General features: G+C 40.3%; 1 protein-coding gene across 1 annotated transcript; it reads left to right on the forward strand.

The window, feature by feature from the left end:
* The first annotated feature begins 13,034 nt into the window (after positions 1-13,034).
* On the forward strand, positions 13,035-13,802 carry LOC110023191 (histone-lysine N-methyltransferase SUVR3-like). Its single transcript, XM_020722471.1, has one exon. The coding sequence runs from the start codon at positions 13,263-13,265 to the stop codon at positions 13,665-13,667; it is 405 nt and encodes a 134-aa protein (XP_020578130.1). The 5' UTR covers positions 13,035-13,262; the 3' UTR covers positions 13,668-13,802.
* Positions 13,803-13,808: the final 6 nt, after the last annotated feature.

Below are 13,808 nucleotides of genomic sequence, written 5' to 3' on the forward strand. Positions count from 1 at the left end.
AGAGAGAGAGAGAGAGAGAGAGAGAGAGAGAGAGAGAGAGAGAGAGAGAGAGAGAGAGAGAGAGAGAGAGAGAGAGAGAGAGAGAGAGAGAGAGAGAGAGAGAGAGAGAGAGAGAGAGAGAGAGAGAGAGAGAGAGATGTATGCATGCAAGACCCTTCTCATAATAAAGAAATAAATAACATTTACAACATCGGTTTAAAACACAAATGAAAGAAATGAAAGAAAGGATAAGAAAAATTTAACAAAGGCTATGCGAATGAAACATAAAATTCGAAGTTATCAGGGAAATCCATCCAGTTCTATCATAACTTTTTAAAATTTTGACACCCTTAGCCTTTTGAGATGAAGATATCCATGTATTGTCCAATATAATGATATTTATATAAATTGAGTGTCAACGATGTTTTTTATTTTCATAGTTGGCCCTAAATAGATAGCCACAAGAAAGTATCCCTTAGATCATTAGACACTCCTCAACATGATTAGTCTTTCAAATTCCAAACATGGTTTGGATGCACAAACACGAGCTTTAACAGAAAAAATATTTTTGAATCTTTTCCAAATATTATTGATGGACCAACAATGGAAAAAGAGATTAAAATTATTCTCAAAATAAGCCTTGCACACACTTGTAATCATAGAAGCAAAAATTCTCAATCTGCAGAGAATTGGAGATGTACATTATTAGGAATTTTCTTGGATAAGTAAACCAACTCATGATAGACGCTTTGTAAATCCAAATGAACTAAGTAGCCGAATTACCACCATTCATAAGAAAATGATAGAAAGACTTGATAAAACATTTGACCCATCTGAGTTGTTATAATTAAGAGATATATTTCTAGCAAACTATTAAATTGCTCTAACTTTCCTCTAACATGAGTGGGAATAATCCTTTTTTCAATGAATTCCACTTCTGATTATCAATGAAGGTTGAAATTTGATGGTGTAGTCTTTGTTCAATGTATAATTTGCCAAGTTTTAAACCTAGTAAAAGGGGGGATATTATCTGTTTATTCATTTGTTATTCCAAAACCATAGCATATTAAAATTATTGAGTTTTCTAAATAAATTGATGGAAGAAGGATCCATGTTCTATAAATTGCATATATAAAGTTGATTTTTTTATCTGGCTTCCTTTATTAAAAGATAGATGATATTTTTTTGGTTAAGTGAAAAGAGAACACAAGTGGTTGCACCGCTTGGCTACTTCTAAATCTCTTTCTTGACCACAACTCTTGTGCAAGTTTGATATGCCTGTGATACGCCTCAGCTCCAAAATTAGCGAACAAACCACGACGAAATCGCAATAGATAAGTGGAAAGAAACAAATAAGGGTTGCTCTTATAACAATCAAAGGAAAAACAAGCAAGATACAAAAGATGATTTACTTTTAAGAGATAGATCAACTCTCTTACATCCTAGACGTCGCTAGGAACAACACCTAAAGAAGAAAACACAGCAACCACAAAACTAATGCATAAAAAATAGCAAATCCTATGTTCCTTCCCTTAATAGAATCCTCCCAAAACTTTTGAAAACTTTCCTTCTAAACTCCCCTCCAAACTCCTCTCAATTTTTCCTCCTTGAATATGCGATTATGGCCCGAGTGGACCCCACCCCTTTCTTTCCTTTGTTTGTGCCTTGCCCGAGTCCCTCCCCTTCTTCCCGTGACACAAGTCGACCCGTCTGTGGGCTGGCAAGATTGCAATCATCCGATCCTTCTTAGATCAACTCCTGTCTGAGTGTAACATTATTCTTCTCCCAAAAAGTACCTTGTTCTCAAGGTGGAAAGAGGGAAACTGCTTGTGGATCACCTCGTAAGGCTCTCATGTTGCTTCATAGTCTGGCAGTCCTTTTCACTTAACCATTACCTCCTTCGCTCCCATTTCTGCACGAATCACTTCGAAGTTTTTCGTCAGCGTCATCAGTAGTGTTGGTTAGAGTGTGTGACTGGGTGTACATGGATTTCCCAGTCTCTCGTCTCAGCAGGGATACATAGAAGACAGGGTGTAGTGCGGATGTTGATTGTAACTTCAAACGGCAGGCCACTAGCCTGATGTGTGTCTTCACCTCATAATGCCCAAAGTATCTTGGTGAAATTTTATCGCTTCTGCTCCTGGCCAATGGTTTATGTTGGTTGGGTCTCAACTTCAAGTAGATCATGTCCCCTAGTTCGAATTGCACCTCTCTTCTGTGTCCATTCTCTTTCCTCTTCATGATTTGTTGAGCCCTCAAAAGATTCCCTTTGAACTCTGCTAGTATCATGTCCCTCTCCTCTAAATACTGATCAACGCTGGATACGAGTGCAGTGCTATGTCCATAATGTATCAAGTGAGGTGGATCCCACCAATACAATATCTTGAAAGAGGTTGTCGGTGTGGCGGTGTGTACGAAGTATTATACCGGTACTGGACCCATGCATTTCACTTAACCCATAACTTTGGTGTATCAGATACAAAATAACACATGTATGTCTTCACACTCCTGTCGACCACCTCCATCTTCCCATCGGTTTGGGATGATATGTGGAGCTCCTTAAGGATTGTCCCTTGCAAACTGGATAGCTCTTTTCAGAAGTGGCGGAGGAACATCTTGTCCCTATCTGATACAATCGATTCTGGTACCCATGCAAACAAACTACTTCCCTGATAAACACCGCCACAACTAAGACCGTAGTGCAGGGATGTTTTAAGGGAATAAAATGTGCATAATTACTTAAGCAATCCATGACCACCATAATTATTGTGAACCCTTCTGACTTGGGAAACCCCTCGATAAAATTCATCGTCACTTCTTCTCAAACCATCTTCGGTACTGTTAATGTTTGTAGTAACCCCCAGGTGTTGTGGTCAAATATTTGTGGCGCTGATACACATCACATTTTGTCACCAAATCTTCCATTTCTCTGCGCATCCTATCCTTGTAAAGCTCTGCCACCAGACGACTGTAGGTCTTCTGCAGCCCTAAATGACCCTAAATGCATATCCTGGATGACTGTTTGATTCTTGTAGTAATTCAGTTCTTATTTTTCTCATCTCCTCATCCCTTTTGCTCTGCTGTCTCAAGACCTCCCAATCTAAGACTAGGGGTACCAATAGGGCAGTCAATTAGGGTTCCTCCACCTTTCTCGACAGCAGGTCAACTGCCTTGTTCTCCAATCCTGGCCAATATTAAATCTCAAAATCATACTCTAATAGCATGGATAGCAATCTCTGATGCTCCTTATCATCATCTGCTACTCTAGAAGTTACTTCAAACTCCTCTGATCTATCTTGACCAAGAATTGCAGACTTAACAGGTAGGGCTGCTACTTCTGAATGACCAAGATAATTGTCATCAATTCCCGCTCATATACTGACTTTGGCCTCGCTTTGGCTGTAAGAACTTGACTGAAGTAGGCAATCGATCGCTGATCCTGCATGAGCAGTGCTCCTAATCCGTACCTTGATGCATCCGTCTTCACCACGAATGGTTTACTAAAATCTGAAAGTGCTAATACTGATACGTTAGTCATGACCCGCTTCAGCCGTTTAAAGGCCTGTGTTACTGCTTCTCCCCATTTGAAGTTGTCTTTCTTCAACTGCTCTGTCAGTGGCTATGCTATCATGTCATATCCTCTCTAGAACTTCCGGTAGTAGCTGGTGAGACCCAAGAATCCTCTCAACTCCTTCAAATTCCTTGGTAAAGGTCAATCAACCATAGCATCAATCTTGGACTAATTCACTGCTACACTTGTTTTGGTCACGAAATGTCTTATGTACTCCACCGACAACAGTGCAAACGAACATTTTTTCAAGTTGGTGCCCCACATGCTCTATCTCTATGCGACTGTAGATCAGAATATCATCAAAGAAAATCAAGACAAATTTCCTAAGATAAGATTGAAAAACCCTATTCATGAGAAATTGAAATGTAGCCATGGCATTGGTGATGCCAAACGACATCACTAAGAACTCATAATGTATGTTCTTCAGGTGTTCTTAATGGAGTCTTGTACACGTCCTCTGTATTCATACTGATCTGGTGGTACCCTGACTTTAGACCAATTTTTGAGAAAAGAACTGCTCTATAAAGCTCATCCAGTAACTCATCAATCACAAGAATAGGAGACTTGTCCAACACCATTTTCTTGTTCAAAGTCCAGTAGTCTATGCAAAACCCGATAGTCTATGCAAAATCTCTAACTACAATTTTTTTCTTTCACCATCAGGACGAGAATGGAAAAATGGTTCACACTAGATCTGATAATCCCGACCTCGAGCATCTTCCAGTAGTCTATGCAAAATCTCTAACTACAATTTTTTTTCTTCACCATCAGGACGAGAATGGAAAAATGGCTCACACTAGATCTGATAATCCCGACCTCGAGCATCTCTCTGATCAGCTTCTCTCTCCCATCCTTCTGAATTTGGTGGTACCTTTAGGGTTTGACGTTGATGAGAGAAACACCCTCTTCATTGTAATCGCATGCTTGTGCCTCCCAATAGCTCTGTCAACTCTGAATCTCGAACCTCCTCAATGTTTTGCAACTCCACCAAGTAAACCAATCCTGCTCCTCCAATCGACCTGACCATGGTTTTGAGCGACACCATGGTTTTGCATAAGCCAACATCTCCTCTCAGCACCACCTTCGTACCCTCCACCGGGAACTCCATTCTTAAGGACTTCCAATCCACCATCTCTCTCAATGTTCGTAGTCACTTCATCAGCAAACTTACATATGTGCTGCCAAATTCTAAAGGAAGTCTTCCACCACTTGTAAGCCATGTAGTGTCAGAACCTGTCCCTTGCAAATTCCCCTACTATTCTTCATCTTTCCAGTCCACAACATGACGCCAAAGCTCTCTGTAGTTGCCAGCTTCAACCCCAGCTTCTTCACAATCTTATTTGAGATAAAGTTGTGTGGTCCCGCTATCCATTAACACCACAATCGGTTGTTCCCCCATTCATCCCCTCAGCTTCATGGTGTGATTTGGGGTAAATCCCACCATTGAATTAAGAGACACCTCTACCACTTCCAAATGCAGCTACTCCTCCTCCCTCTTGAACTAAAAGAACCTAATGGGCGCACTTCTTGCAATGACGTTCTTGGTCGTATTTCTCATCAACATGATAACACAATCCTTTGGCTCTTTTTTCATGTACTTCTGCATTTGTGAGACGCTTGAAATTTCCCTTGGGGTGGGGTCTGGTGCTCTTCTTTTTCGGCTTCTCTTTCTGAAATGACATCGTCAGGTACTTCAGGTTTTCTTTTTGAATTGAGAGACACCTCCACCACGTCCAAATGCAGCTGCTCCTCTCTCTTGAACTAAAAGAACCTAATGGGCGCACTCCTTGCAATGGTGTCCTTGGCCGTATTTCTCATCACCGCGGTAATACAATCATTTGTCTCTTTTGTCCTGTACTTCTGCATCTGTGAGGCACTTGAAATTACCTCTGGGGTGGGGTCCGGTACTCTTCTCCTTCGGCTTCTCTTTCTTGAATGACATCGTCAGGTACTTTGGTTTTGTGGCTGGCACGACGCCCTTGTAGAAGTGTTGTTTGTCGGTCTTCTTCACTTGTTTCTTATCCTCCATCATCTGAGCGAGCTCCATCATTTTTCTCAATCCACGCGGTCTCAAGGTGGCGGATGGCCGCTCGCATGTCAGGCTTTAAGCCTTTCTAAAAGTTCCTTTCCAAATTTGCTGTAGAAATTCTGCTCAACCTCCCTGACAAAAGCTCGAACTTCTCTCAGTATTCCATAACCGTCCCCTCCCGAGTCAGAGCATAGACTTGCTTGTGTAGGTCTTCTTCCCAAATGGATAAATACCTTGTCTCCATCCACTGGAACTACGCTAAAGCCATCCTCTCCATGTATTATCCCGCTACCAATAGTTTCTCTTCCTCAGTCAGCTCGTTGATCACAAAGTATTGCTCCACCCGATACACTTATTCGTGTGCATCCTCCCATTCAAAGATTGGCATCTTCAGTTTTCTGACCCTTGCATCTCCACCCTAACTTCCTCTCCCTCCCGAATTTCCCCCCATGTATCTAGGGTGAAACCCCCTCCTGCGGTCATAAGTATATCCCACTCCCTATTCCCTCCTTCATCCATCATATTCTTCCGTGCACCTTCTCCTGTCCCTTCTTCAATTTCCGGCCATCCCCCTCCATCGAAAGTCTCCGCTCCCCCTCCTTTAGGAGTCTTAGGGGGACGCTATTGTCGGTAGATGATGTCTTCTTTGTTGTCTTATCGCTCGATTTCCTTCTCCTTTGACTTGTCCAAGGATTCCCTAATCAACCCTTGGTTAGGGTTTGCAGCTAGAGCAATTGGCATGGCCTTGGATTGGATCTTCATGAGTTTTTTCATTATCTCCTGCATTTTCTCTATGCCTTCAAATCCATCATTCGTTCGACTTTCAATAGAAGAAAATATGTCCTCCATGGTAGCAAACCTTTCTTCCATTCTGGATCAAATTTGCTCCACCTCTCCTTCGAGCATATCAACTTTGTTTGCTGATATGCCACCAAGATATATGCTCTGATACCAAATTGATATGACTCGGCATCAAAATCAACAAATAAACCACGACGAAATCACAATAGATAGGTGGAAAAACACAAATAAGGTCTGCTCTTACAACAATCGAAGGAAAAACAAGCAAGATACACAACATGATCTACTTATGAGAGGTAGATCGGTTCTCCCACACCCTAAATGTTGCTAGGAATAACACCAAAAGAAGAAAACACAACAGCCACATAATCAATGTATAAAAAACAAAAAATCCTAGGTTCCTCCCCTTAATAGAATCCTCCCAAAGTATTTGAAAACTTTTCTTCTAAACTTACTTCTAAACTCCCATCAATTTCTCCTCCTTGAATATGTGATTATGTCCCGAGTGGTCCCTACCCCCTCCTTTCTTTCCTCTGCGCCCTCCCCTTCTTCCCACGATACAAGCCGACCCGCCTGTGGGTCAACAGGATTGCAATCAGGAAGGACCGGCTCCTGCCTGTGCGTAACAGCTTGTTTGGGAAGTACTTTAGAGGCTACGATGAGGGCTGGCTACAACTCATTTCCCTTGAGTCCAAGGGACGTGATGGAAGGCTTGGTTTGGCTTGAGATGCAATTAATACCTACAGTAGATCAACATCATCAGATCGCATATTCATCTCTACAAAGTTCACTAAATTTGTCGAACTAGACACTAATATAGGATTGATGATTATGATACTTATCAACTTCACCTGTGAATATTTTTTAGCATTGGTGCTTTTATTGTAGATTTGGGCGGCATGGATATTCAGTCCAAGCTTTTGATTATAACTCTTCTAATGTTAATGAATTCAAACATTATCACCAATATCATTTTAGCAATAAGTATCATGCTCATTTGCTCTCCACTGATCATGAACAGTGTTATGACCCTTTTAATTAGGAAATCTATGAGGTTCCATCTCATTTGGCCACAATAGGACAAAACTATAATGGACCTCACAGAAACATATTTACACATTATAAGGTCATAGAAGAAGCTTTATAAAAGCAAGAGATGATGAATATGTTGAGTATCAATTGGAAATTATTTTGAAGCTTCTGATCATGCTATATTTTGAGACATTATCTCCCATAATGATTGATAACTTGTTTGAGAGTGAATTTGAGTCAACCAAAATAAGCAATTTTCTGGGGCCACTTAAGATGTCACCATAGGGGGATCTAAAACTACCGCTTTTTCTTTCATTTTTATTTTATTCCTTGATTTTTGGTTTCATGCTTCTTTCTTCCATCATAAGCAAACTATCTTGAGGTTACTTTCTTCATTCTGTATTGGGATTCTTCGTAGTTGCTTGCTTATCTTGACTTTTTTGTTAATCTCCCTACTCAACCTACCATTTAATTAATGCTATTAGTACTATCACCTACTACAATTTTATCATCTATTTTATTATCAGGATGGATGCTTTTTTATTGCAGCCATCTTAATCTTCAGATGTTGCCGCATTTTTGTAAGGCTACTAGCATTGTTTTTTGCTGATTATAGATCTTTGCGTGAACCGATCATGCCTCCATCAACTCCGTGGACACGCCTTCCAACTCTTTGGGAAAGAGAGTTTATTTCAATACGGGTGAAAGATGCATGACAAATATAATTGCCAAAGTTTTATTTCATTTCCAACAAATTAGTCTAGAGCATTTTTGGTGTAAACAACTAATCAGATAGACAAAAAAGGGGTAAATGAAATAACAAGGACAGAGAAATGTTCTGAGCAATTCATTAGTGGAGAGTGAATCCTCCCCTCTACCCTCCGATAAGGAATATATATTGTTCATCACAAGGATATCTCTGACCCCAATAACAATGTGGTAACAATACCATCTAGTCCACTGACCGACGTTGCTGTAGGTTCGACTACCCCCGCGGGCAATCTTTCAACTAGAAAAAAAAGTTGACCGACATAGGTTCGACTACCCCCGCGGGCAATCTTTCAACTAGCCGACGTTGCTGTAGGTTGTTGACCTCATTTTTAGTGAGGTCTTAGTCTTCTACTCTTAGAACCTAGAATCTAGCCGTTGGTGGTGGCAGAGGAGACTTTTCATACTTCTCCAACTCTAGAACCTATCATTGATGTAACGGTTGGCAATCTCGTGGAGTGTCCAACCAAGGGGTGCCCCAGCTTCAAGTCCTACACTCTACCCTAAGTGAGCTTTCTACTGCGGCCCTCCCACCTCATCAAATCGAGCAAGTTGTTATTGTCATTCAGGCACAAGGGGCTCATGATGTGCAACAGCCTACTCTTGCCGGACAATCTTTCTACACATGCCCGACAATCTTTGGACCAATCCACAGATCATATGAGCCAGTTCTCGGACGAGGAATGATATGTTTACACATCCAGGATGAAGAAGAATAGCGGTCTACTAGAACTCAGGAACTTATTGGATGATACATTGGTTGTTTCGGGTAAGAATAGCGGTTTACTAGAACTCAAGAACTTATTGGATGATACATTGGTTGTTTCGGGTAATAGCAGTAGACTTAACCATTTGTTAGCTGGCTCTATACCTTGAACCAGAGGTAAGAGATAAGGATACATTGGGTTGTTCTCAAGCTCCCATTTTGTGTTTGAATCTCTGAGTGGAGACTTTCCAATTAGCCTAGTCATCGCTAAGCCACCAATCTGAAATCTTTTATGTTGTTTGGGTTACTCAGCTTGTTGTTCATATGCTTGGTTGCCAGCTATAAGTTTTGCCTAGACATCTTCGAGCATCTATTCAAATTTATCTACCATTTTGGCAGTAGGTATAATCTTTGGTTTGGGTAAAATGGTTTTCTATGGCATGATCAGGCTGTTTTGTACAAACAATACTAAATGGAATTTTTCCCCTGGAACTGCATGGAATTGTAGGCAAATTTCGCTTGAGCCAGGAATTCACTCCACTGTTTGGGTTCTCCTGCTAAACAGCAAATTACGTTGCTGAGGGTCCTGTTGATGACTTTGGTTTATCCATCGGGTTGGGGATGATAAACAGCTATATTTCAATTCAGTTCGCAATCATCTCCACAAATCTCCTTAAAAACAGCTCATGAACTTGACATCACGGTCAAAATTTATGCTACGGGGTACTCCGTATAAACGAAAAACTTCTTTGAAAAAAACTTTAGCCACATTAATTGCATTGAATATTTTTTGCAATCCACAAAATATGTTATTTTCAAATATCGGTTGACTACTACCATGACCGAGTCGGAACCTCTACTTGTTTGAGGTAATCCCAAAACAAAATCAATTCGTAGATACTCCTAAATAGAATCAGGACCTGGTAGAGGAATATATAATCCTGTGTTTTTCTCTGCCCTTTAAATTTTTGGCAAGTACGGCATTTTTCTACAAATCTATAGACGTCACGATGCAATTTTGTCGGAAAAATAAAAGAAAAAAAGAAAAAAAGAAAAAAAAGAAAAAATTATAGACGTCACGAAGCAATTTTGTCGGAAAAGTAAAAGAAAAAAAGAAAAAAAAGAAAAAAAAAAGGGTTTGTAAGATGGGGAGCATCTTATCACGCCCTGTGTGAGCTGCTAGACTCACGCCCTGCGTGAGCTGCTAGACCTCCATTTACCCAAGAAATGTACTTTTTCATGGCAAACGCACATTTGTTAAGGTTGATATATGACTTGTGGTCTCTTAATGCAAGAAATATGAGCTTTAGGTGATGTATAAGATCATCAAGGTTGTGGCTGTAGATTAAAATATCATCGAAATAAAAATACGAATATCGGAGAAATGGTTTCAATAACTTATTCATGAGTCGTATGAATGTAGTGTGTTGCACATTCCAAATGGCATAACTTGCCATTCATAGAGAGGCCTCTCTAGTATTGAAGGCTGTTTTCTATTCATCACCCGCTCGAATGCGAATTGGTGATAGCCACTTCTTAAATCCAATATAGAGAAAATGCAAGTGTCAGTTATCCGATCTAAATATCTTCAAGTCAGGGTATTGGGAACCGAAACTTCATTAAAATTTTATTTTTAGCTCTTCTATCTATACACATACGCCGTGTTCCATCTTTCTTGGGAACGATTAAAGCAGGGACAACACAAGGGCTCAAACTATGCCTGATCAATTATTTTTGTATAAGATCATCCACGATATCTTGTAATATTTTGTGTTCCTTTGGAGTCATCCGGTAATATGGCAAATTGGAAAATTTGATTCTAAAACAAAATCAATTTGATGTTTTATAGATCGTATTGGAGGTAAATGATTTGGTAGCTCACTTGGTGATATATCAATAAACTGCTGCAATAGGTCTGTAATGGCCGTTGGAATTTCTTGAAGTTTAGGATGTCTTTCAGCTACCCAGATGGCAAGTATGCTCTTCTCAGCTCTATATGGTGTAATGAGTTGAGACCCGGAAACTCTAATATATGCTGATTTCTCTACATGGATGGGTTTTTTAGTTGGAGGCGATGGAAGTAAATGGATTTTTCTAGCTTGTCCATTCAAATGAGTATGAATTAGCCCGACAATTATACCCCACATTCACATCAAGTTGCCATGGCCTTCCCAAAATTAAGTGACAAACATCCATATCAAACACATCGAAAACCATTTCACATATGAAACTTTTGCCAATGGAGAAAGTTACCTTGCAAGTATCTGTCACCAACTCTTCCACTCCTTTCTTAACCCAACTTATTTTGTATGGTTGAGGATGCTTGGATGTCTTCAGTTGTAAGTCCTTAACCACAGTAGTAGCAATGACTTTTTTGATGCAACCACTATCAATTATGAGTTCACAAACTCTACCACTAATCATAAGCCTTATTCGAAAAATGGCATTCCTCTGTGTAATAACTGGTTGCTTGGGAGCTAACAGCACCTTTTCTAAAACACAAGATACTAACTCACCTTCATCACCGGGGAGGTCTTTGAGTTCCTCATTAGAGAAAGGAAATTCTCCGTCAGTTGCGTCCTCAGTTTCACCTTCAGTTAATTGCACTTGACGACGGAGTGGGCATTCATTCGATCGGTGCCCTGGTTGAAAACGCCTAAAACACTTGGAAGGTTCGGACGAGGATAAATTTGATCTCGATTTGCAACATTTTTCTTTCAAGCATCCCGATTAGTTTGAGATTGAAGGGGGCTCTGTCTATTTTGCACAGTGCCTTTTGCTGTTTCTGTGCTTTGGTCATATGAGATTTGACGGCCTGTTGATTGCTTATTACTCCGATTAATCTGTAATTCAGCTTTGCAGGCATGGTTAACTGCTTAGGACAACGACCACACAACTTTCATTTCTAATTTATCCTGAATTGATTCATTGAGGCCACCGATATATTGAGCCACAATCTGTTGGTTTGATTCATTGAGATCATTTCTAGCACTAAGACGATAAAACTCAGTGTATGTGCTAATTGTCGGTGTTCCTTGCCTACAATGTTGGTATTGGACATAGAGTAATTGCTCATAATCAGATGGTAAGAAATGGCCCCTCATAAGCTCTTTCATTCTAGCCCAACTCCTTGCAAATTGTTGGCCTTCCCTTCGACGAGATTGGACTAGTCGCTGCCACCAGGCTACAACTTCACCTTTCAGTTTGCAGGTAATGTATCGGACTTGTTTGTTTAGTGTAATATTCATATATTTGAAAAAGGATTCCACTGAGTGCTCCCAGTTGAGATAACCTTCAATGTGTAAATGACCATCAAACTGAGGAATATTAATTTTCACTCGAATATCTTGGCGTGATCGACCGTGGAATAGTGGTTGCCTGTTGCTTTGATCTGTGACTAAAGGTTCATCACCCGATCCAGAATCCGAATAGGTAGCTCTTTGATGAGACGGAAATTTTTCTTCATCAGATTCAGCTAGTAGATCAAGTCTTTCGGATCGTCTCCAGTCTCGATGACTGTGACTTTGTTGTCCACTCCTGGTTTGGTTGCCTGGGTAGCTGTGTGATTGCCAAGCATGGCCACTCCCAATAGCGTGAAGCTCACAATGTACCTCTATAATCTAGCTTGTGGATCAGCCTCTTCTTCCTTAGATCTCTAAATAAGAATAGTAAATTAGTTGCTTAATAAAACGAGAAAATATAACTTGTTAATTAGTATATGGGAGTTTCCATCTACAATAGATGATCTAATTATAGATTGAAGTAGTTTGGGCACATTCTAGAGAGCAGGAATTGAACTGATATATATGGATTATAAAATTTATATGAAAAAATTAGGAAGGAAGATGATTTAGGTGAGAAGATTTGAAGGCGTGCATGTAGATTTACATAAATTAGAATCAACACCACATACAACGTTTAGCCAGGAGGGCTAAGGAATAAGAGGCTGAACCCAATTAGTTGGAATAAGGCTGGTGGATGAGATGATGATAATAATGTTTTGAGACATCCGTTGTACTCTCTTAAATAAAATGATGATACCTGATTACTCAAGGTATTGATCTTGATGAGATTTCATTTATCTTGTCTACATTAACTTTTTGTATTCTGACTCCTCATCCTCCTGGCAGAAAAAGGTTGTTTTTCTTGGTTGGTCTACTGTTAAGTCTTTTTAATGGCTAATAATCTGTAGAACATTATTTCCCTTGTAATTTTTATGGGGTGCATACTCACCCAGATGTGCCAAGCAATCTTGTTTTTAGTATATTTCCCATTTGACATCTTATCAAATCATATAAGAAAGATTCTTCATACCCGAAGTTGGCATCAACATTCTTATGCACATCCCACAAAAATTTCATGATAGACTTTGATGAATGCACCTCTGTGCAGGTGAATTTGTGACAACAGAAGAGGCGCGAAGACGTTTACATGCATACGATGAGCTTGCGTCCACCCGAAACTTTTCGCCTGCACTTTTGGTTGTTCGGGAGCATCTTCCATCTGGTAAAGCTTGCCTGAGGGTCAACATTGATGCAACCGAGATCGGAAATGTAGCTCGCTTCATCAATCACTCGTGTGACGGCGGCAATCTGATGGTTGTACTGGTGAGGAATTCTGGGTGTTTTCTTCCCAGGCTTTGTTTCTTTGCTGCTGTAGATATTTCAGAAGGCGAGGAGCTCATCTTCAGCTATGGGGATGCTCCCCGAAGGCCAAATGGCCTGCCTTGCTTTTGTGGAAAAGAAGAATGCATGGGTGTTCTGCCCTCTGAGGAAGCGTGATGTTGTTGGTGCATTTCATCATATGGTTGAACTTCAGATTCACAAAGAGAAACAAGCCAGACAATCACCATTTTAGACGTGGCTGTTGGTCTATCTCAGTGGAAAATATTTGCGTACATAAGACGTACGCTTATTCAGGGG

The sequence above is a fragment of the Phalaenopsis equestris genome, unplaced genomic scaffold, assembly GCF_001263595.1.
Source record: "Phalaenopsis equestris unplaced genomic scaffold, ASM126359v1 Scaffold000223, whole genome shotgun sequence".
NCBI lineage: Eukaryota > Viridiplantae > Streptophyta > Magnoliopsida > Asparagales > Orchidaceae > Phalaenopsis > Phalaenopsis equestris.

Coding starts and splice junctions, on each gene's coding strand:
- LOC110023191 (XM_020722471.1), top strand. CDS start 13,263: ATGCACCTCTGTGCAGGTGAATTTGTGACAACAGAAGAGGCGCGAAGA.